This window comes from Pipistrellus kuhlii, unplaced genomic scaffold, assembly GCF_014108245.1.
Source record: "Pipistrellus kuhlii isolate mPipKuh1 unplaced genomic scaffold, mPipKuh1.p scaffold_m20_p_1, whole genome shotgun sequence".
Lineage (NCBI taxonomy): Eukaryota > Metazoa > Chordata > Mammalia > Chiroptera > Vespertilionidae > Pipistrellus > Pipistrellus kuhlii.
In genome coordinates, this window is record NW_023425404.1 from 33,561,946 (window position 1) to 33,585,776 (window position 23,831).

At 56.0% G+C, this 23,831-nt stretch overlaps 1 protein-coding gene and 1 non-coding gene across 2 annotated transcripts in view; one reads left to right on the top strand and one right to left on the bottom strand.

Annotated features, from left to right (window-relative positions):
* The window catches only part of IGDCC3 (immunoglobulin superfamily DCC subclass member 3), a gene marked incomplete at its 5' end in the record, with an annotated part of 40,769 nt that extends 27,896 nt beyond the window's left edge, over nucleotides 1-12,873 (top strand). The window contains 12 exons of the mRNA XM_045582656.1: nucleotides 5,334-5,478; nucleotides 5,778-5,908; nucleotides 6,315-6,452; nucleotides 8,027-8,185; nucleotides 9,291-9,456; nucleotides 9,742-9,989; nucleotides 10,166-10,330; nucleotides 10,584-10,775; nucleotides 10,943-11,047; nucleotides 11,725-11,863; nucleotides 12,031-12,256; nucleotides 12,459-12,873. Coding sequence (XP_045438612.1) covers nucleotides 5,334-5,478; nucleotides 5,778-5,908; nucleotides 6,315-6,452; nucleotides 8,027-8,185; nucleotides 9,291-9,456; nucleotides 9,742-9,989; nucleotides 10,166-10,330; nucleotides 10,584-10,775; nucleotides 10,943-11,047; nucleotides 11,725-11,863; nucleotides 12,031-12,256; nucleotides 12,459-12,677 — 2,033 coding nt within the window. The remainder of the gene's footprint in view (nucleotides 1-5,333; nucleotides 5,479-5,777; nucleotides 5,909-6,314; nucleotides 6,453-8,026; nucleotides 8,186-9,290; nucleotides 9,457-9,741; nucleotides 9,990-10,165; nucleotides 10,331-10,583; nucleotides 10,776-10,942; nucleotides 11,048-11,724; nucleotides 11,864-12,030; nucleotides 12,257-12,458) is intronic.
* A 5,593-nt stretch (nucleotides 12,874-18,466) lies between these two features.
* On the bottom strand, nucleotides 18,467-18,551 carry LOC118710357. The gene has a single exon (XR_004985387.1). It is a non-coding gene; the product is annotated as a small nucleolar RNA SNORD35 (small nucleolar RNA).
* Nucleotides 18,552-23,831: the final 5,280 nt, after the last annotated feature.

Sequence of the window (23,831 nt, forward strand, 5' to 3'; positions counted from 1 at the left end):
AGAAGTGGAATTGCTGGGTCATGTGATAATTCTATGGAAATTATTATTATTTTTTTAGGAACCCCCATACTGTTTTCCATAGTGGCTATCCCATTTTACATTTTCACCAACAGTACACAAGGGTTCCAATTTTTTTTTCATGCTTGCCAACACTTATCTTCTGATGTTAGTGTGTGTGTGTGTGTGTGTGTGTGTGTGTGTGTGTGTTTTGGGGGGGGGGTTGGTTTTTGTTGATAGCCATCCTAATGAGAGTAAGGTGGCATTTCATTATGGTTTTAATTTGCTTTTCCCTAATGCTTAGGGTCATTTTATTTTATACTGAGTCTTTGGAATCCAGGGTGTATTTTGCACTTACAGCCATCTCAGCTTGGCCTAGCCACATTTCATGTGCTTAATAGCTGGCTACTCTATTAGAAAAGTGATTCTGGGGGAAAGTTGGGGGCAGTGGAAAGAAACATCTGGGATCCGGGCATGTTCCTAGTATAAGGAGAAAGGTTGCAGTCACCCAGGCTGCCTGAGAAGGGGCCGGGCATCCAGGAGGCAGAATTACATGCAAGGAGGGGACTGGCCTCAGTGGCTTGGAAGAGTCTGTAGTTCGGGTTGCTCCTCTAAATGGCAGTATGAGTGGGGGCATTCTGTGCCTCAGACCCCCAGTGGCATCGGTTTTGGTAAAAGCTGTTTTGAACTCTCCATCCCAGCGTGCCCATGGATCTTTTTGTCATCACACACCGGAGAAAAGCCTGGCTGTAGCCAAAGGGTGGGAAGCTGGACTTGGGGGAGCTGCCAGCTTCCTTCCCAGCACTCCACCTCGACCCTTCGCTGCCCCCTAGCAGCCCCCTGGAGCCTGTCTAATCAGATCCAGGCCTGACCTCCCCACAGGTCCTGGACCAGGAGGCAAGCCTCCCCTCCCTCCCCGAGCTGCTCTCGAGCGGGCTCTCGGGAGACCTCCCCTCGGGGTGATTTATAGAGGTGTCCGGAGTTTCCTGCCTGTTTCTGCTCTCGCCCTGCTCGGTGGTTGCTGGGCCCACTCTCTGCCCTTGCTTTCCCAGTGGCCTGGCTGTACCCCAGGTCAGGGGAGAGAGGGCGGGGCACTCCTTCCCAGGTTGCATGGGGGCAAAGGTGTTTCTTCTTCCTTCCTCCACCGCTGCTCCCGGCAGGCCTGTGTTTACCCCATGGCTCTCTCTGGCCCTCACACTGGAAGGGCCTCCCAGCCACTGCTCACCGCTTCCTCTCATCACCCAGCTTAGTGAGGGACCGGAGACTGCGCCTCCCTGACTGAGAGGTCCACAGGAGTGGGCCACATCAACAGCCACAAGCCACAGCACCACCTTCCTGTCCGCCGGCCACAAACACAATACCACCAACACGGCCACGAATAGTGTCTGTGACCTGTGTGCCCCGTTACCCACCGCACAGGCCTCCAGGGAGACTTGTTCAGCGCTCAGGGTGCTCAGAGGCCTGACCCTTAGCCTCACACACTCATGTCTGCCCAAGGACCCTCTCTCCCCTGAGAGACAGAAAGCACAGCTCTTCCCTTTCTCCCCCCCCCCCCCCCCCCCCGTCCTGCTGCTACAAGCCTGGGGTGGGGGTGGCGTGGGATTTGTAGACCAAACATATCCCACTCCCAGAGACTGGAGAAGGCCTAAATGGCCCCAAGAAACTTTCTCCCTTACTTTCTAAAGATAAAAATGCGGCTACCTCTGAATTAGGAGTAGAAGATTCCAGGAGTATGGACTAAGATTTGCTTGTTTGTTTGTGTTAAGGTATTTTTTATATTGATGTTTAGAGAGACAGGAAGGAAGAGGGAGAGAGAAAGAGACACATAGACATGAGAGTGCAACATCGATCAGCTGCCTCCTACATGCCCCCTTCCAGGGATCTAGTCCGAAGCCCTGACATGTGCGCGGATGGGGAATTGAACCGGCAACCTTTGAGTGGACAGGATGATGCCCAACCAATTGAGCCACGCCGACCAGGGCTACTGAGGCCGTTTATGAAGGCGGCAGGAGTCAGAGCTGGGAGAGCCCTCCAGAGTGCCGTTCGCCTCTTCATTTGCAGAAGAGAGGACTGGCGCTCGAGGTGGCCTGTCCATGCGCTTACTGCGATCCCCTGGGCATGCAAGGGACATGCAGGGCTGGCCGAAGGCCTGGGTAGGGGATGAGGAAGGGGACAGAGAGGCCCATGCCTTCTGTGCACCCACCCACCTCCCCTGGACTACATCTGTGTAGCCAACTGGGCTCCCAGGGATGGGGCTGAGGACCATCTCTGGGGCTCTTAATCCTCCCTGCACCTTGCAACACGGTGCCAACTCCCAACCAGTGAGAAGAGGCTGGTCCAACCTGCAGTCCCCTCTGGCGTTACCTGCTCTTGGAGGGTGAAAAACTAGCTGGCGAACTAAAGGCCCAGGGCCTGGCACTTCTGATTCAGGTTTGGTAGAGCCACCAGCTGGATGTGGGCCTCAGTTTCCCCTTCGTAAAACAAAGAGGTTGACTTGACTGTTGTTAATCCTCACCTGAAGATATTTTTCCATGGATTTCTTAGAGGGAGTAGAAGGGAGAGGAGAGAGAAAGAGAAACATCCATGTGAGAGAGAGACATCAATTGGTTGCCTCCCACACATGCCCCGACCAGGGCCAGGTTGACCCTGCAACCAAGGTACATGCCCTCTGCCCGGAATTGAACCCAGGACCCTTCAGTCCACAGGCCGATGCTCTATCCACTGAGCCGAAGCATTTTTCGTTCCTCGAAATGTTTGGCAGAACTGCAATGGAATAAAGTGGATAGAGGCTGTGGGTGGAGGTGCTGCGGCCTGAGGGGAGGGGAAGGTGGGACTCTGAGTGGGGAGGGGGCTGCTGCACCCGGGGGGACCCTGGGAGTCCTGTGGGCCCTGCGTGAAGAGGCGCACAGGCTCCGCCCCTCCCAACTGCCCTGCGTCCTGCTCTGGCATCCCTCTCCAGCAGGCAGCCACCTACTGCCATTGCTCCTTTTGGGGGAGAAGGAGGGTCTGGAAGGTAGAGGCCATACTTTCTCCATCCCAGCTCTGGATAAAGAAGCAGCCTTAGCCCTTGTATCTCCCCTCAGGCCAGTTCCTAGCTCGGCACCTCCGGGGAGCCCAGAATCTGGGGCTAGAAACAAAAGGATTCAGCTCCTTAACGAGGAGGCATCTGCAAGTCAGCAGAGCCATTAGTCTCCGCCCCCGGGCCCTGGGGGTCTGTGAGCTCCTCTCCAGCTGGAGTGAGGAGGGGCAGGCAGCTCCCCAGCTCCTGAAGGAGCAGGCCCAGGGGGCAGAGACCAGGCCCAGGAGCCTGGGTGCCCTCTCCACTCCTCAAGCCTGTTTCTAGCCATGCCCTCCTGGATGGAGGCTGAGAGGCAGAGAAGCCTGGAGGCAGCAGAGGAGCCCCACAGTGCCTTGCCCTCCCCCCACCACACCCCACCCCCACCCCCAGCCCCTGGGCTGACCTGCAGGCCCTTGGCCAAGCACAGCCTTTGGCCTGAGACAGGGCAGGCTGACCTCTGGGTGCTCCCTAGGGAATTTTCTCGCAAGCCTGATGGGGACACCAGCTGGGGCCCTTGTCCCCACCGCCTGCTCGGAGGGCCCCAAGGTGCTGTTCGTATAGGCTTTCTCTTCCAGGGGACACACGTGATTGACTGCCAGAGTCACCCGCTGGCCGCAGAGCCCAGGGCTGCCAGCCGCCATTCCCATCCAGCTGCGGACGCTCGGACCACATGCACGGCGGCGTGGCAGCCACATCCTCCCGGCAAACGTCGATCTGCACATGTGTGGGGAGGAGGCACGCACACCCTTCCTCCGTGTTCTCCAGAGGCCCTGAAAAAGGAGGAGGAGGCAGGGCAGGGGATTTGTACGCGTGTTTATATTTAATGAACCACATGCAAATGAGACGGAGAGCGCGCCACAAAAGAATCAGCCCCCAGAGGCTCCTCCGGGAAGGAGGGCACAAAGGCACGCCTTCCTGGGCCGCCTCGGAGTCCAGAGCAGGCCCGTGGCCGAGGGGGCTGGAGGCAGGGGGTGCCCACCCTCCCCAGGGAGCCGGGACCAGCCCCTGCACCCCTGCTGTGTGGGGGGAGGGGAGGACTGTCCCAGTTGATGGAGTGCCCGAGGGGAGGTGCTGCCTGCCTGGACAGATGGTGAGCTGCCTTCCCGCACTTGAAGCAAAGTGGATTTTAATGAAATCACAGCCCTGGTGCTGAAGCTGGGAACCCGAAAGGGAGGGAGGGAGGGGCCCCTTTTCTGGGCTTTGTAGGGTGAAGTTTGGGGATGGGCGGGAATGAGGGTGGGTGGGAACACTTAACCAGCCGAAAGCAAGCGGGGTGGGGGGATGCCACTGCAGACCAGGGTTCAAGCCGTTCAGATTCTCAGAAGGTGGGGAAGGGGCCCTGAATATTTATGACGCATTGAAATGTAGATGGATGGGTCTGACAGTCCTCTGAGAGGCTTGTCACCTTGGACGGATATATCACCCCCCTTGGGGTACATCTAGAAGCTACAGAAGAACAGGGATGGGGCGATAAGGGAGGGCAAGGAATACCGCTGGTGCCTGAGACCAGGGCTTAATGACAGGTGGCCATGCTGGGCAGCATGAGCTGCCTGCTCCCCCTCTCTGGGCCTTCGTTTCCCGTCTGTAAAATAGGCAGCGCAGCATTTAGACCTTGCTAAGGGGATGAGGGGGTATAAAACTAAATCAGAAGGCAAGGGAGCTGAAACCAGTCTGGCTCAGTGGATAGAGCGTCAGCCTGAGGACTGAAAGGTCCCGGGTTCGATTTCGGTTGAGGGCGTGTACCTTGGTTGCGGGAACATCCCCAGTAGGGGGTGTGCAAGAGGCAGCTGATCGATGACTCTCTCATTGATGTTTCTAACCATCTCTCTCCCTCTCTGTAAAAAAAATCAATAAAATATATTTAGAAAGAAAGAAAGGAAGGAAGGAAGGAAGGAAGGAAGGAAGGAAGGAAGAAAGAAAGAAAGAAAGAAAGAAAGAAAGAAAGAAAGAAAGAAAGAAAAGAAAGAAAGGGAAACGTAGGCAGCAGGACAGGAGCAGGGCTCGGAGGTCAGCAGCCCAAGATTTCCTGGTTAGAGGTTTGTCACCTAAGAATTTCTCTAGACCTTTCTCTAAGTGCGCCGCCCGGGCTGTGTGACCCCTCAGGGAAGGCGTTTCCCACATGGGGGCAGGGTAAGTGCTGATGTGGCCCTGTGTCTGCCACTTCCAGGAACACCCTGCCCCTGGGAGGGGGGAGCCCCTGGGTTCCAGGACGCCGGCCCCTCCTTCCCTCTGCTCCTCAGCGCATGCCTCTCCCTCACACGCCCCCCCCCCCTCTCAGCCATGTCGGACTTCCACGTGCACCCCCAGGCCGTCGCCGGCGAGGAGGGCGGCGTGGCCCGCTTCCAGTGCCAAATCCACGGGCTTCCCAAGCCCCTGATCACGTGGGAGAAGAACAGAGTCCCCGTTGACACGGACAACGAGAGGTGAGCCCGGGTGGGGAGTGTGGAGGGAGGGCGGACGGGGTGCCCACCTGCTCCCGGGGTGGGTTCCAGCCACCCGACCGAGTGTCCCCGTGGCTCGAGAGCCCGGACGGCAGGCTCAGGGATGCCTCCGTGAGAAGGACCCCGACGGTTGTCAAGGCTGGAATTGCCAGTGCATCGGCCTGTGCGTGTCTGATGGTGACGGGGGCCTTGGGCCGGAACCGGGGCGCTGGGCTGTCTGTGAGGCTCAGGGTCCCTGTGGCCAGCGGTGCCGGTGTCAGCCGTGTCCCCTTCCCCAACAGGTACACGCTGCTGCCCAAGGGCGTCCTGCAGATTACGGGGCTCCGGGCCGAGGACAGCGGCGTCTTCCACTGCGTGGCCTCGAACATCGCCAGCGCCCGCGTCAGCCGTGGGGCCAGGCTCACCGTGTCCGGTGAGGGCCGGGCCCTGTCTGGCTCTCCCATCCAGCCTCCGCACGTCTCCTCCCTCTCGAACCAGCCCCCTTCCGCGGGCCCCCAGAGGCCTGGGGCGCCTTCTGAGCCCCACGTTCCGTGCTCCCCGCGGGGACCGTTCGGGCGGGATCTCCGGCCGCTCCCTGGCGCAGCTCCGCCCGGGGAGGCCCAGCGCTGCTGGTCCCCGGAGGCTCCCCCTGCTGGGGCCTGCGGGCTGGAGCAGAGAGATGGGCGAGAGCAGCATCCTGGGGCCCCTGGCCTCGCCTCTCTGCCCACAGGACTGACTTCCGGGCTGGAGTGTTCAGTCCCGGGGCCTGGGCTGTGGGTGGGGCGAGGAGGCGGGAAGGGTCCCAGGGGAAGGGAGGAATCCTGGCCTCTCCCTCCCAGGCTCGGGCTCCGGGGTCTACAAGGAGCCGACCATCCTCGTGGGGCCTGAGAACCTCACCCTGACGGTGCACCAGACGGCGGTGCTGGAGTGTGTCGCCACGGGCAACCCGCGCCCCATTGTGTCCTGGAGCCGCCTGGGTGAGCCTCCTCCAAAGCCCCTGCCTCTCCCCCCCCCCACCCCCCCTCCCGGAGGGCCAGTCTCATCACCCAGCTTTTGGGGGGCATCGAATGCTGTTTGTTCTCCGTGGGGGTCCCGTCTCTGCAAGGCCCGGGAGGGGGCCGGTTCCCTCTTGGCAGTACCAGGGAGGTCCGCCTGCCCCCTGCATTCTCCCTCCCCCCACACGGATGGCTTAGCTCCCCGGGTTACCTCGTCCCATCCCACGCCAGTCCCTCCTCCTGCTCCCATCACCCTCAGCACCGGGCCCTGCAGGGCCCACTGCAGCCCTCCCTCCACCCTGGTCTCTCTCCCCGCCTGCTCCCCTCTGCCCTCTGCACCCAGCGATGCACTCCCACACCCCTCTCAATCTCAGCCAGTTGTCACTCTCCCCCCCCCCCCCGCAAACTCTGGGGCCCCCCAGTCTCCAGCCTGGCCCCCTAAGTCCTTAGCCTAAATCCCTAGGCAGCTGAAGGAGAGGAATGAAAGGGTGCAGATGGGCCCGCATTGTCTGAGCAGAAAGGTCACGGGGGAAGAGAGTCTGGAGGGCCAGGGTGGGGTGGGCATTCACCGGGAGACTGCACCACATTGTAGCAGCTGAGTGATCGGGGAAGGAGGGGGCAGCAGGCGGGATAATGGAGTAGATTTCACCACTTCAGGGACTGAATGGAGAGCTGTCTCCTTGCATTCTGACTGTGCTAATCTGATCCCGGGGTGGGGGGAGGGCCTGGTCCCTGGGAGAGCCTGGAAAGAGTGGCCTCGCCATTAGGAGGAGCCCGTAGGCACCGCCACGGCCATCTGGTCCAACATTTCCCAGCGCGGGGTCTGCCGAGGGAGAGAATAGCTCGGTGGTCTCACACGTTTAGGGGACAGAGTTAACCAGGTCCTTCCGCGCAGGCCTTCTCAGGGCCTTTCCGTGGTGGGGCACCGTGACAGTCCAGGAGCAGAGTGGATACTGGGCCTTGGAACTTCTTTCAGGAGAGACAAACCAGGCGCGGCCGGCGTGGCTCAGGGGCTGAGCATCGACCCATGAGCCGGGAGGTCATGGCTCCCGGTCAGGCACCTGCCCAGATTGCAGGCTCCATCTCCAGCGGGGGGCGTGCAGGAGGCAGCTGATCGATGATGCTCTCTCATCGTGGATGTTTTTATCTCTCCCTCTCCCTTCCTCCCTGATGTCAATAAAAATAAATATTTAAAAAGAGAGAGAGAGGGAAGCCAGGCAGGGAAAGGTCCAGTTCATTCAGAGCCTTGCTTTCCTACGTGAAAAGCGGAGAGGAAGGGGCTTGAAGGTCACCACTGAGGGGTGAGGGTGCTCACTGGAACCCGGGTCTCTATGGCGAGACGAGAGTTTTCTGTGTGGCTCCCTCCGCCTCCACAGGATTCAAAGTCCCCCAAAAGCCGCATGAGACGCTCAGGAGGGAAGGTGCCCAGTCAAAGATGGGGGGTAGGGGGAGGCCTGGAGGGTTGGTAAACCTGCACAGTCTGGACGCCCCTGTGCTTCCCCCTCTCCCGCACCCGCCTCCCTGACCCTCCTCCCCTCCGACCTCCTCCTCCCCAGATGGCCGGCCCATCGGGGTGGAGGGCATCCAGGTTCTGGGCACCGGGAACCTCATCATCTCCGACGTGACAGTGCAGCACTCGGGCGTGTACGTCTGCGCGGCCAACAGGCCTGGCACGCGGGTGCGGAGGACCGCACAGGGCCGGCTGGTGGTGCAAGGTACCTCCCTCCCGCCCGCCGCCTCCCTCACAGCCCCTCCTCCTGCCTGTTCCTCGCCTCAGCCACGTCCCTGGCCCACGCCCAGCACCCTGGACACCCAGGCCTGCAGCTCACCTACACTTGCTCCAACCTTCTCCCTGCCCTCCCCAGGCCCCAGGCCCCAGGCCCCAGGCCAGCGCCCCCCCCCCCTCCCCCAGCTCTCCTCTGGCACCCAGGAGTGCATGTGCTGGGAACGGGAGGACAGTCTTAGTCATGGGCCCCTGGGTGCCCCTTCCAGGTGCCAGCAAGCTTCCCCAGTCATTTCTATTTTATAATCTCAGCTGGTTCTCCCTCCCTCCCCCCCTCCCCGTGTCCCTCACACCGCACGCTGTTTTCATTCACACGTGCGGCACTTCCACGCTCACACCCGCCCGCGCACTCCCGGCACGTGTGTCCTTTTCACACACGCACCCCAGCCTCCGCCTCACACACAGCCCGCTCCCGCTCCGCAGCACCCAGGGGGTCATCTGTCCATCCTCCTGCCCTGTGGCCATCTGTCCCCGGCCTGGGCTGGTCTGTGCGGTGCCCGCCTGGAGAGCCGGGCAGGGGTGGCAGCGAGGGGTCTGAGGGCCGCCCGCCCGTTTGTGTAGCATTGCCGGTGCCGTTAATCTGCCCCAGTGAGAGTGATGGAGCATTTCATTTCTCGGGTGTTAATGGAGGCGTGAGGCCCGGGATTGGAGGAGAGCGGAATTGGATGCAGGGGCGAGTAGGGCTGGCAACGAGGGCTCATCCATCTCCCCGTCATTACCGCCTCCGAGGTGCAGCCAAACCTATTAGCACATTTATTTATTTAACAATTTCCTGAACAGGGAGCTCAGCTTGATTGCTTTCGGATACAAATGTCAGTCTTTTAAACAGTTGTTAAAACGGAGCCCTCTCGGGGCTCTGCCTCTGGTGGATGGAGGTGGGACCTGCCACCGCCTCCTGGAGCCCGGCCCCCACCCGGAGGCTCTCCAGCCCTGTCCCTTCCCACTTTCCTCACCGTCCCTGTCCCTTCCCGCACCGCCGCCTCGCCCCTCTCCACCGGCCCCTCACGGCTCGGGTGCTTCTCTGCGCGCCCCTCCAGCCCCAGCAGAGTTTGTCCAGCACCCCCAGTCCATCTCCAGACCAGCCGGGACCACGGCCATGTTCACCTGCCAAGCCCAGGGGGAGCCGCCCCCTCACGTCACGTGGTTGAAGAATGGACAGGTGCTGGGGCCCGGAGGCCACGTCAGGCTCAAGAATAACAACAGGCACGTGTGTGTGTGTGTGTGTGTGTGTGTGTGTGTGTGGGTGTGGGGGGTGTATGCTGGGGGGAGGCTGGGCAGACTGGGCGCCTCTCCTGGGGAAGGACTAGGCTGGGAGTCAGAGACTGGGTGTGAGTCTCCCGTCTGCCACTCACCTGCCCGGAGACCTCAGCCCAGCCGAGCAGTTTGTTCTCCAGAGGAGCTCGGTCTGTTATCTCCGGAATGGGGAGATGGGCCACCCGCAGGGGGCCCTGGGAGGAGGCCGGCCCTGAGGCTCTCCCTCCCCCGCAGCACCCTGACCATCTCTGGAATCGGCCCGGAAGATGAGGCCATCTACCAGTGTGTGGCCGAGAACAGCGCCGGCTCTTCGCAGGCCAGCGCCAGGCTGACTGTGCTGTGGGCCGAGGGGCTGCCCGGGCCCCCCACCAACGTGCGGGCGGCCCCCGTGTCCTCCACTGAGGTCCGCGTGTCCTGGGACGAGCCCCCGCTCAGCACCGAGGAGATCGTCGGCTACGTCCTGCACATCCGGAGGGCTGCGGGTGCGTGGGGCCGTGGCCCCGCCTGCTGCAGCCCGTCCCCGTGGTCACTGCTCCTCCCTTTCCTCCTGCACGTCCCTGCACCTTCCCTTTTCTCCCCGCGGCACCCAGCTGCCCTCCCTTCACAACGCTGGGAGGGCGCCCTCACGCCCTTACCTGCTCCTGCCCTGCCCTCCCAGACCCCCCGGAGCTGGAGTACCAGGAGGCGGTCAGCAAAGGCACCTCGCAGCACCTGGTGAGCGACCTGGAGCCCTCCACCGCCTACAGCTTCTACATCAAGGCCTACACCCCCCGGGGGGCCAGCTCCGCCTCGGCCCCCGCCCTGGCCAGCACCCTGGGCGAAGGTGAGGCCTGGTCGCGGTGCACAACACTGCAGGGGCGAGAGCAGAACCCCGCACACCTGTTCCGGTTGTGCACCAGGTCTGAGGGGGAGGGGGGGCTGGTTCTGTGCGGAGGAAGGGGTGCCTAACTCGTGTAAGGGTACTCCTTGCACAAGCTGGAGCCAGAAGCCAGAGAACTGTCAAGCTCTTGGGGGCCCGGGTCACCGGCGGAACCTGGAAAAAGTCCTCAGGTCGTGGCCTCCTTCTGCGCCCGCAGCCCCCGCCCCGCCCCCCCTGTCGGTGCGTGTGCTGGGCAGCTCCACGCTGCAGCTGCTGTGGGAGCCCTGGCCCCGCCTGGCCCTGCACCGCGGCGGCTTCAAGCTCTTCTACCGCCCAGCGAGCAAGGCCGCCTTCACCGGCCCCGTCGTGCTGCCCGGAACGGCCTCCTCCTACAACCTCAGCCAGCTCGGTGAGGCGGACACAGCCTGGCCCTGGGGAGTCTGGCCGGGGGGGGGGGGGGGGGGGGTGCCTGGGGCCAGGCTGCGGGCGCAGGGGTCACCGCTGTTCCCTGCTGGGGTAGAGCCCCCGCCGGTGACTGGCTGGCCTCTCAGCCGCCTTCCCCGCCTTTCCCCCCAGACCCCTCGGCAGTGTACGAGGTGAAGCTGCTCGCCTACAACCAGCACGGGGAGGGCAACGCCACGGTCCGCTTTGTGTCCCTGAGGGGGGCAGCTGAGAGGACAGGTGAGGCTTGTGTTTGGGATGTGAGGCTGAAGGCCGGCACTCAGGAACGGAAGGGGGGGGGGGCTGTGGGCAGAGGGGAGCAGGGACCCGGGGGCAAGTAAGAGGGCAGAAGAGTTGCATGCAGACCTTGAGAATGTAGGCTTAGGTATGAGCTCAAAGTTTGGCTGTGTGACCTTGGGCAAGTTATTGAACCTCTCTGAGCCCTAGTTTTCTCCTCTATACAAGAGGGAGAAGAGCTGAAACCGGTTTGGCTCAGTGGATAGCGCGTCGGCCTGCGGACTGGAAGGTCCCAGGTTCGATTCCGGTCAAGGGCATGTACCTTGGTTGCGGGCACATCCTCGGTAGGGGGTGTGCAGGAGGCAACTGGCCGATGTTTCTAGCTCTCTCTCTCCCTCTCTGTAAAAAAGGTCAGTAAAACACATTAAGAAAAAGAAAAGAGGGATAAGCATACCTGTCAGGACGGTAGGGGCGCTGTACGGAGCCGTGTCGAGGGGCACAGTGCTATTCTCAGTGCCTGGCACATAGTACTCGGTCCCTGGTACGAAGAGTCCCGGAGGCAGAGGCAGAGGCAGAGCATCTGTGGGCTTGGCGTGGGCGTGGCTCCTGGAGAAGGAGCCCCCAGAGGCCGGGGGTCTGGGCCAGAGGAGCCACAGCCCCCCTCCTGCCCCTCCCCACAGCGCTGGGCCCGCCGTGCGACTGCCGGAAGGAGGAGGCCTCCAGCCAGATGTCCACCACGGGCATCGTCGTCGGCATCCACATCGGGGTCACCTGCATCATCTTCTGTGTCCTCTTCCTCCTGTTCGGCCAGAGGGGCAGGTGGTACTGGGGCAGGAAGAGGGGCCGGACTGGCCTGGGGTGGTGGGGGGGAGGAGGAGGAGGAGGTGCAGGGGGAGAGGAGAGTTTGGGCTTGCCGTCTCTATCCTTTTGTCATTTCCCACCCCCATGTCCTTCTCCCTAACGTCTGGCTCCCCCGTGCCCCTCAGGGTCCTCTTGTGTAAGGATGTAGAAAACCAGCTGTCGCCTCCTCAGGGCCCCCGGAGCCAGAGGGACCCTGGCCTCCTGGCCCTGAATGGGGCCAGACCGGGAGGTCGGGACCCGCTGGGCCGAGGCGAGAAACGGGCGGACATGAAGGAGCTGGAGCAGCTGTTCCCCGCGGCGGGGGCGGTGGGCCAGCCAGCCCGCGGCCCCGGCCCCGGCCCCCCGGTGAGTGTCCCTCCCCCCCCCGACCCTGCCCTCCCTGTCCCTTCGGCCTTCACCAAGCTCCAGGTCTTCTCGGGACACAGAACACGGCCTGTGCGTCCCTGTGCCTGAGTCCGGGGAGGCCTGGGGCCCGGGCCCTGGGTGGGAGTGGGTCCGAGCCCACGCCTCTGGCCTCGCGTGGCCGCCGTGTGACTGGCCCGCTCCCCGGCAGGACGCCGCGGCCGCGGCCCTGTGTGAGGACGCCCCGCCCTCCGTGCGGCCACGCCAGGGGCTCGGCCTTCGGGGGGAGCGGGCGGCGGAGGCCCCGGCTGCCTGCGCGGGCCTCGCCGCCGCCCCCCCGCCTCAGGACGCGGGCTCCGGCCTCCGTGAAGGACACGCCGCCCGGCCTTCCTCCGCGCCAGCTGCCCAGCCGGCTGTCTCCGGACAGTAGCCGAGGGGGCGCCCCCCCCCCCCCCCCCATTCTCAGGTCAAAGGCAAGGCTTCTCCAGTCGTGTGGGTTCGGATGGGGCGTCCCAGCATTTCTGACAGGAGCCTCGCAGGGGCCCCCCATGGACCTGCAGGGCCTCTGCAGGAACCCTCACCTCTGCCTGGTACCTGTATGACTCGGAATGAAGTGTTTTTCCTTTTATAAGAAAAAAAAAAAAGAAAGAAAGAAGAGAGAAGAGAAGAGGAAGGTGAATCAGACTCCAAAAAATATGCCCTGCTGTGGCCGGGCCCCTGGCACTGCCACCTCCACCCACCTTATGTTCTCAGGATGGATTTTTGCTGTTTTGGTTCTCAGCACCTACCTCAGCCGGAATGAATGTCCTTGGGGGCGTGGCCGTGGCCTCAGCCCGTCTTCCCCCACAGCGCCCTGAGTGCACTCCTACCTCAAGCCCCTTTATGGGCACCCCCTCTCCTCCCCACACTGTAGTTTAGAGTTAAAAAAAAAAAAAAAAAAGGCGCCTCCCCATTACCAGGTGTGAAAGTAACCGTCTACCTCAAGGCTCCCTGGCTCGTGGGCCTGTGTTGTCACTGGACCCTCTCTCCTGGCTCCGCCCCCTGCCCGAGCCCTGGCTCCGCCCACAGCCCTGGCTCCTCCCCCTGCCCGAGCCCTGGCTCCGCCCACAGCCCTGGCTCCTCCCCCGAGAGGAGGCCAGAGGCTGTCACCACGGTAGGCCTCGCGGGGCCTGCAGGAATGAAGATGGAATTGGTCAAAGAAAACGATGGAGGGGAAAAAGCCAAAAAAGAGAGGAAAATTTGTTCCTTAAAATGTAAATTGTTGCTCTAAACTAAGACACCTCCCAGCACGCAGCCGCAGCCCGTGCTCTTCTGTCTCATCTGCTCTATCCACTCCCATTTTGACCCTCTCAGCCAACTCATCCTGGCCTGGGATCCCCACAACCCTCTCTCTCTCCTGGGCCTCGGGAGGGTGGACGTCACTCTGAAGCCTGCCTCCTGTCCCGCCCAGACACGGAGCCCTGGAGGAGGCTGGCCCTGGAATGTACTGTGTGCGTGATGGTGTGTGTGTGTGTGTGTGTGCCCGTGTGAGTGTGTGTGTGCCCGTGTGAGTGTGTGTGGGGAGAGGTCCTCTGTCCCATGGGACACAGCCAGCCTGACCTGCCCCTGGACAGTGGAAAGACCGCTGTCAGCAAATGTGGCCGGAAGCTATTTTTATACAAGGTGTGTTCAAGGGTTTTTATGTTGTGATTGCTTGTTTCCCTTTCCTGTTGCGTTGTTCTTGGAAACACTTAGTTAAAGAAGGAAAAAGAAAACCAAGGAGACAAATACCTATTTTTTATTACACTCAGAAACATTTTTTTAAATAGCAGAGAGAAGCTTTTTTTTTAAAGGAAGAAAAGATAAGTGTATCCCCTTACGTGTGAGGTTAGACTGTAAAGTCCCTGACCCCCAGGCCTCGAGGGCCCCTCGCCCTGAACGCTAATTAGCTGAAGCAGGTAGACTTCGTGGCGTTTCCCTGGAAGACGGGAGTCGTATCCGAGTGGACTTGGAAGGGCGGCCCGTCCGCCCCTTCTCCCAAATGCCGGCCGTGCTGAGGGCGTCTCCACGCTCCCAGGCAGGACCCTGGTCCCCGCCGTGGCTTCTCCGCATGCCCTCCACCCACAGCCCCTCTCCGGTGGGAGGGGTGGGTCGAGGGGAGGATGCGGATGGGGCCACCCGGCCTGACGGGGCCTGGCTTTTGTCACACTCTGCTCATTTTGACCGAATAAAAGTCCTGTTGCCAAAGTAGACCTCGCGTGTGTCGATGGCTGGGCCGGGTCCCGGAGGAGTGGGTGAGAGAGAGGCCAGGCCGGACGCGCTCAGGCTCAGAGCCCGGGCTGAGGACAGCAGACGGCGCCGTACCACGTGCAGGCCCCGGGCGTGGGAGGGAGGCTTCCGGGGTCCCCGGTGCCAGTTAAGGGAATAGGGGCTCTGAGGAGAGACTCTTTCCAGTGCACAGTCAGAGCCCTGGCCAGCCTCTCCAGTCCTCCCTGTCCCCCCCTCTGTCCGGGCTCCGGACGCCAGGTGTCGGAGCTGCCGAGGCTGCGGCCAGGCCAGGAGACCTGGAGGTCTCGGCGGGCCTCGCGCCTCCTGAGAGGCGGTGTGGTAATGCAACGGCCTAGCCTGTCCATGTCCCCTCTGCGGCCGAAATGGGAAGCCAGGGCTCCCTGCTGGGAGGCTCTGCCGGGCTGCAGGGCAGGTCCCCTACCCAGAGGACCTTTCGAGAGGAACACACCAGGACAGTGGTTTGCAAGCTGGGCGACCTGGCCGTGGCCAGGGGGGGGGAGGGGAACTTCTCCGGGGGCTGCTACCCTCCCTGCCCGCCCTCCTCCAGAGCAGACCCACTCCCACCTGCCTTACACGCCGGGCTCGACATGAGATTTCATTTACAAACGGCTCGCTCTGCTCCTGAAAGAACGCTGGAAGCCGCTGGCCTGGCGTTTCCAGAAGCGGCCTGCTGGGGCGGTTGGGGCAGAGGTCAGGCTAGGAATCAATGTCAGCGGCTGTGGATGCCTAAGGCCACCAGAGTGCCTGTCCTGCTGGGGAAGGGGGAGGGATTGACTTGCCCTGACTTTCCCAGAGCAAAGAACTAAACCCAAACTAAATGTGGACAGACCACTTCACCTTTTTCTATACAAAACTTGGCAAGCACAGGGACTCTTCAGCACCCCAGCCATCCAAGAGCTGCCTGGGAAGGTGGTGGGTTTGTCATTCATTCATTCATTCATTCATTCGTTCAAGCAGACCCTGCAAATGTGAGAGAACGGACCAGGTCATCTCTGGCGCCCCTGTCCAACAGCCCAAGATGCTAATTCCTCCCCCACAGAGACACCAGGTAAACACGTAGAGACCACCTAATAGGACTCTTGCAGAGAAATGCAAATGGCACACCAATTACATCGAGTGCAGGTGGGGCCTGTTCTAAAGGGCCCTGACCGGGGCTAAGGTAGCGGGAGAAGCAGGGTTCCAACGAGGAGTTCAGCAGAAATAGATGTCAAAGCTGAGCGGCCCATCTGGAGACAGGGCCCTAAGATCTCAAATAGTCTAGAGACCTCAGGCTGAAGCACTGCCCCTGACACATGCACATACGTGCAAACACATACAGGCACTCTGGGCAGGAAGCAGCAGCGACCTGCTGCAGTTAGTTACTGCTCTGGAACAAACCGCCCCAGCAGTGCCCGGTCCATCCTGACGTTCATTTGCTCACTGCTCTGCTCGGGATGGGGAAATCTGGTTGGAAGCAGGAAATGGAGGAGTGGAGGATGAGAGAGTCTGCCCTGAACTCTGGATTCAGGCCAGAGTGAGGTAGGGGGACACCTGAGCCCATGCCCCTCCCACAAGGACTGATTGTGGGGAGTTCTGCTCCTCTGGGTCCTCACAGAGCCCCTTGGGGCAGGGGGGCAGGGAGGCAGGGAGGAGAAGAGCAGAGGCTGAGAAGAGGACTGAGGGAGGAGCCCGGCGGGGAAGGGCCTTGCTTCTGGAGCTCAGGAGGGACCTGCGCTGGACTTGGAGCTCCAAGCACACAAACAGCCTGCTGGGCACCCTGTGCCATGTGCCCACTGCCACAACGCACGGCCTGGCCCTGGTCCTCACTCCAGAATGCCTGCAGCCTGGCCTAACTCTGGATTAGGCAATAATTCTTTGATGAAAAGCACAATCAAAAAAGAAAAAAAATAGATATACATTGAATAGCACCAAAATTTTAAATTTTGTGCTTAAATGATCAAGAAAATGCAACAAGCCAAAACCGGTTTGGCTCAGTGGATAGAGCGTTGGTCTGAGGACTGAAAGGTCCCAGGTTCAATTCTGGTCAAGGGCATGTACATTGGTTGTGGGCATATCCTCCTGGGGGGGGAGGGTGTGCAGGCGGCAACTTGTCGATGATTCTCATTGATGTTTCTGGCTATCCCTTTCCCTTCCTCTCAGTGAAAAAATCAATAAAATATATATATTTTTAAAATGCAATGAGCCCTAGCCAGTTTGGCTCAGAGGATAGAGTGTTGGCCTGCGGACTGAAGGGTCCCCGGTTTGATTCTGGTCAAGAGCATATGCCTGAGTTGTGGGTTTAATCCCCAATGGGGGGCATGCAGGAGGCAGCCAATCAATGATTCTCTTTTATCAATGATGTTTCTATCTCTCTCTTCCTCTCCCTTCTCTGATATCAATACAAAAAATACTTTAAAAAGAAAAAGAAAATGCAATGACAACCATAGAATGGGAGAAATAATTGCCAAGCATGTCTCTGGTAAGGAACTTTTATCTAGAAAACATAAAGAACCCTTATAATTTGATGATAACAACTCAATAATAAAAATACAAGTAACCCAATTTAAAAATGGGCAATGGATCTGAATAGACATTTCTCTAAAGAATATACATAAGCCCTGACCGGTTTGGCTGGAGCATTGGCCTGTGGACTGAGGGGTCCCAGGTTCGATTCTGGTCAAGGGCATGTACATTGGTTGTGGGCATATCCTCCTGGGGGGGGAGGGTGTGCAGGCGGCAACTTGTCGATGATTCTCATTGATGTTTCTGGCTATCCCTTTCCCTTCCTCTCAGTGAAAAAATCAATAAAATATATATATTTTTAAAATGCAATGAGCCCTAGCCAGTTTGGCTCAGAGGATAGAGTGTTGGCCTGCGGACTGAAGGGTCCCCGGTTTGATTCTGGTCAAGAGCATATGCCTGAGTTGTGGGTTTAATCCCCAATGGGGGGCATGCAGGAGGCAGCCAATCAATGATTCTCTTTTATCAATGATGTTTCTATCTCTCTCTTCCTCTCCCTTCTCTGATATCAATACAAAAAATACTTTAAAAAGAAAAAGAAAATGCAATGACAACCATAGAATGGGAGAAATAATTGCCAAGCATGTCTCTGGTAAGGAACTTTTATCTAGAAAACATAAAGAACCCTTATAATTTGATGATAACAACTCAATAATAAAAATACAAGTAACCCAATTTAAAAATGGGCAATGGATCTGAATAGACATTTCTCTAAAGAATATACATAAGCCCTGACCGGTTTGGCTGGAGCATTGGCCTGTGGACTGAGGGGTCCCAGGTTCGATTCTGGTCAAGGACATGTATTTTGGTTTTGGGCACATAACCAGCTGGAGGGTGTGCAGGAGGCAGCTGATCAATGTTTCTCTCTCATCGATGTTTCTAACTCTCTATCCCTCTCCCTCTCTGAAAAAAAAAAAATCAATAAAATATGTATTTTTTTTAAAAGAATATACACAAATGGCCAATAAGCACATGAAGAAAGGAAAAGTAAAACCGCCGTGAGGTATCAGCTCACTCCCTCTAGGATGGCTAGAATAAAACAGTCTGACAAGGCTGTGGAGAAATCAGATCCTCACATACTGCTGGTGGGAATGAAAAATGGTGCAGCTGCTGTGATAAACTATCTTCTCTTCAAAGGGCTGAACATATAGTCACTACCTGACCCAGCAGTCCCATTCCTGGGTGTATAGTCAAGAAAAATTAAAACTTGTTTCTTAGTTTCTTAGTAATTAACAGTCCATTTTTATTGGGTTCAGACCAGGAGTCCCTGAGTCGTGAGGATCTCTGTGCCTCTCAGTTTTCTGTAGGCCTGTTTCCGTAGCTGCATGAGCTGCTTTTTCTTCAGGTACCGGATCTTGGCCTTCCCCTTCCTCTTCTCTTCCTGAGTGTCCGTGACTCCCTGGGACTTCCAGCCGGATGCCTAGAGAGGCAACTATAAGGGCTCTGTGCTCCTCCCAGGTCAGCAGAGCCACTGGCATTCTCGGCACTGCCCACAGTGGCTCCCTCAGACCACCGTGAGAAAAAGCCATTGCCCGCCAGCCCTGGGGACTGCGAGTTCACCCCCCTAGTGGGCCCAGATACCCAAGTTAGCCCACTCAGCATAACCTGGAACTCACTAAAAAACACGTTTACACAAAAACTCATACACCAATATTCTTCACTGCATTATCCCTACTGGATAAAATGCGTAAACAACTTAAATGTCCATCAGCTGATGAAAAAATGAAATGTGGTATAGCCATAAAACAAGACATTTTTTAAAAATATATATTTTATTGATTTTTCACAGAGAGGAAGGGAGAGGGATAGAGAGCTAGAAACATCGACCAGTTGCCTCCTGCACACCCCCTACCGGGAATGTGCCCGCAATCAATGTACATGCCCTTGACCGGAATCGAACCTGGGACCTTTCAGACCACAGCCAGATGCTCTATCCACTGAGCCAAACCAGTTTCGGCTCAAACAAGACATTTTTTAATAGTAAAATGGTGAACCTTGAAAACATTACGCTAAGTGAAAGAAGCCAGTCCCAAAGGACTGAATGTTGTGTGATTCCATTTATATGAAATGTCTAGAACATCAGAGGAGATTAGTGGTTGCCTATAGCTGGGGGGCTGAGGATTGGGGGGAAGGAGGAGTGACTGCTAATGGGTACAGAGTTTCTGTTGGGAGTGATTAAAATGTTCTAAAATTGTGGTGATGGATTCTAGCCGGTTTGGCTCAGTGGATAGAGCATTGGCCCATGAACTGAAGGGTCCCAGGTTCAGTTCTGGTCAAGGGCACATACAGGTTGCAGCAGGAGGCAACCAATTGATGTATCTCTCTCACATCAATGTTTTTGTCTCTTCCCCTCCTTTCCTAAAACAAACAAAACAATGTGGGGAAAAATCCTTGGGTGATGAGCTAAGTGAAAATGCAGCCCTTGCCGAAACCGGTTTGGCTCAATGGATAGAGCTTTGGCCTTCAGACTGAAGGGTCCCAGGTTCGATTCCAGTTGGGGGCATGTACATTGGTTGCGGGCACATCCCCAGTGGGATGTGTGCAGGAGGCAGCTGATCGATGTCTCTCTCTCATCGATGCTTCTAACTCTCTATCCCTCTCCCTTCCTTTCTGTAAAAAAATCAATAAAACATATTTTTTAAAAAAGAAAATACAGCCCTTTCTTGTGACAAAATAAGGAAATAAAGAGACATAATACAGAATACTTTTATGAAATTCAACTCATGAAAATGTGAGACATTTAGAAGACTTAAGATTTAAAAAATAAAGCACATATGTAGACATTTAAAATTTACATAAATGCAGTAACAGGAAAATATGTAAGGATGATTCTATTAATAATGATTCTATGCATATAGTCATGGTATTTCCTGGTGAAGTTAAATTCTCTTTACGGTTCTTAAAGTCTTTCCTCTGTTGAGGGGAAACATATCCTGAAAGTGCAAGTTATCCTGCAGCAACAGTAAACTGTAGGCAGGGCTCCACCGGTGTGGCTCAGTGGCTGAGCATCGACTCATGAACCAACAGGTGGCCAGTTCAATTCCTGGTCAGGGCACATGTCCAATTGCAGGCTCGGTCCCAGTGCAGGGAGTGCAGGAGGCAGCCAATCAATGTCCCTCTCTCACTGATGTTTCTATCTCTTCCCTCCCTCTCTCTCTCTGTAAAATCAATAAAAACATTTTTTTTTAATGGAAAAAAAAAATCCTTGGGTGAAAATTAACAAGACAAAAAAATAAAAAAGTAAAATATAAAGATGTTTGCCTAACTGTGTGAATAGATGAAAAACCATTGAGTTGCACAATTAAATGCATGAATTGTGTGGTATATAAATTACATCTGGATAAAAGCTATAAATGCATAAAAAGTGAAGTATGCAGTTTAACTGTTTAGACAATCCATTGTTACAGGTAGAGAAACTGGGGTGAGCAGGGCAAAGTCACCCACGTGGAGGGTGGGGGAGAGATAAAGTAGAAAATAAGCTTGAAGGGCCTCTCTAGAGCTTGGGAGCCTGGAAGCTCTGCACACCTAGGACAGCGTTTTTCAACCGTTGTTCCGCGGCACACTAGTGTGCCGCGAGATGTTGCCTGGTGTGCCGTAGGTGCAGACAAGACAAAAATTTTATAATTTTTCACTATTTTGTTTATTTAATATTTCATAATAAAGCAATTATAAAATACTTTCTTTGTGTTTATTTGATTCCTATTCAAGAGAATTACTTTATATATAGTCAATATAGGCACAGAGTTAAATTTTTTAACATTTTCTAATGGTGGTGTGCCTCGTGATTTTTTTCATGAAACAAGTGTGCCTTTGCCCAAAAAAGGTTGAAAAACACTGGCCTAGGAGGTCAGTGTCTAGAGGGGTTTGCTGCCACCCTGTGGAATTATTGAAGATTACACTGTGGGGACTGAGGCTTGATCTCCACCCATATCTGATTGAAGCTAGTGGTTAACACGCGCTCTGCCCCCCACAAGAATCAGACCCAGCCAGTTGGCAGTGTAGGCTTGGGAAAAATAACTGCAATTTATCTGTATAGTTATTTGCATTGGTACCAGCAACAGAAGCTGCAGAAACAGAAGAAAATGTGAATCACTGAAGTCCGGAATTTAGGAAGGCTCCGAAGAGGACTGGAGAAGGGAGAAAGGGCATCCAAGGCTGAAGACACAGCACAGGCAAAGGCTTGGAGGTGTGACATGCATGGTGGTGACATCCCTGAGCAGCCAGGAGGCTATCGCTGGCTGCATGGGCCTGGCACTCAGTAGATGCTCAATAAATATATCCATGCATAGTTGCTAGATTTGCAGAGCATATGCTTTTCCGCACAATTAATGTGCCTGAGGAAGGCCTTAGGCGGCTTGCCTGCCAGGCAGAAAGGGAGCCTAGCAAGAGGGTCAAACGGAGCTTCCTCAGAAGAGGGAAAGAGCCTCTATGGGGTCCGTAGTGCCCAATGAGACTGACAACACCTCTGTAACTACTTCTTGAGGAGTGTGACAGAATGCCTTCCACTACCTCCTCTGAGTCTCCTCTCAGCCCACCGAATAGATTAGGAAACTGAGGCACAGAGAAGTGAGGTAGGAGAGCTGGGGTTTAACCCTGGGCCTCCTTGCTCTCCAGGCGTCTTCAAACTACGGCCCGCGGGCCACATGCGGCCTGCAGAGGAGTCTGATCCGGCCCGCCAGGTTTTTTGGGCAGTGAGCGCAGCCGAGGTGTTACAGTAGGAATTAGTAGTTCATATAGTCCGGCCCTCCAGCTCTCTGAGGGACCGTGATCTGGCCCCCACTTTAAAAAGTTTGAGGACCCCTGCAAGCCCTTGCTCTCTGATGACTTACCCGTGGACTGATGAGAAGAAGCAGGGGAACTCTGGGCAGGGAAGGGAAAAAGGTATGGTCTAAATTGGCTGAGAGAGAGATTTCCTTTTTGAATATGGAGGAGAGATTCAGGAATCCAGACCCTGGAGTAGGAGGTTTGGGCATGTTCTAAAATGCAGGTTGGACCAAAACTGGTTTGGCTCAGTGGATAGAGTGTCGGTCTGTGGATTGAAGGGTCCCAGGTTTGATTCTGGCCAAGGGCATGTACATTGGTTGCGGGCACATCCCCGGTAAGGGGTATGCAGGAGGCAGCTGGTCAATGTTTCTCTCTCATCGATGTTTCTAGCTCTCTGACCCTCTCCCTTCCTCTCTATAAAAAAATCAATAAAATATATTTAAAAATAAAATAAATAAAAAGCAGGTCAGATTAAAAATCTGCCATAGCTCTCCATTGCTCCCAGAGCAGCCTGGTATCTAAGGTCCCTTCAAGAGCAGTAGGAGCTCATTCAGTGATTCAGGTTACTGACCTGGCCCTGTGCCCAGTAACTCAACTGGTTGGAATATCGTCCCAAAAAACCAAGGTTTCAGGTTCAATACCCAGTCAGGGGACATACAAGAATCAACTAATTAATGAATAAATAAGTGGAACAACAAATTTCTCTCTCTCTCTCTCTCTTTCTCTCTCTCTCTCTCTCTCTCTCTCTCTCTCTCTCTCCCTCCCTCCCTCCCTCCCTCTCTCTCTCTCTCTCTTCCTCAAATCAATAAATTTAAATTTAAATTAAAAAAAAAAAGCACCAGCCGAAAACCGGTTTGGCTCAGTGGTAGACCATCGGTCTGCGGACTGAAAGGTCCCAGGTTCGATTCCGGTCAAGGGCATGTACCAGGGTTGCGGGCACATCCCCAGTAGGGGGTGTGCAAGAGGCAGCTGATCCATGTTTCTCTCTCATCGATGTTTCTAACTCTCTATCCCTCTCCCTTCCTCTCTGTGAAAAATCAATAAAATATATTTTTTTAAAAATAAAAAATAAAAAAAGCACCAGCTTTGGTATGCAATCTCCATGTAGCCACTGTCCAGCTGTGATCCAGTGGACAACCCTTAGCCTCTGGTGCCATTTCCTTCTCTATAACTTTGGATACCCGGGCCAGCATTGTTCAGTGATTGAGCATCAACCTGTGAACCAGAAGGTCAGTGTTCAATTCCTGGTCAGGGCACATGTGGACCTAGGTTGCAGGCTCTATCCCCAGAGTGGGGCTTTCAGGAGGCAGCCAATTGATGATTCTCTCTCATCATTGATGTTTCTATCTCTCCCTCTCCCTTCCTTTCTGAAATCAATAAACAAGATTAAAAAACAAAACACCTTCTTTAAAAATAATAATAATAATAACACCCACCTCATCCAGCCAATGTGGCTCAGTGGTTGAGTGTCCACCCATGCACCAAGAGATTGCTGGTTCAATTCCCGCTGACACAGGCACATGCTCAGATTACAGGCTCCATCCCAGTAGGGGGTGTACAAGAGGCAGGCAAATGATGACTCTCTCATTAGTGATATTTCTATCTCTCTCCATCTCCCTTCCTCTCTCTGGAACAAATATATTTAAAAAAACGATAACACCCACTTCACACGTTATTGTGAACAATAAACAAGTCAGTTATGAAAAGAAATCAGAGCAAGCTGTTTTGAGACACCTTAACTATTTGTATTGGTTTATTTCTTATAGAATTTTTAGTTTAATCTAATTTCACAAGAAAGATTTCTTGCACATGATAACAATTCTTAGTTAACAAGATAGTCATAATGGTGAAATACGGGAAGGCTTTCTGAATAATCAACAGAAAACTCACAGGAGAGAATCGGGACCGAAGGTGAAGACCACATAGGGGCAGAGGTGAGAACGGGCTGGCTGGACACCCACAGATGGCAACTGAAGTCCCAGAGAGCTATCTAAGATGGGTGGGGGTGGGAGTGGGGGTGGGGGAGCCATTGAGAACTTTGGGCCCCCCAGCA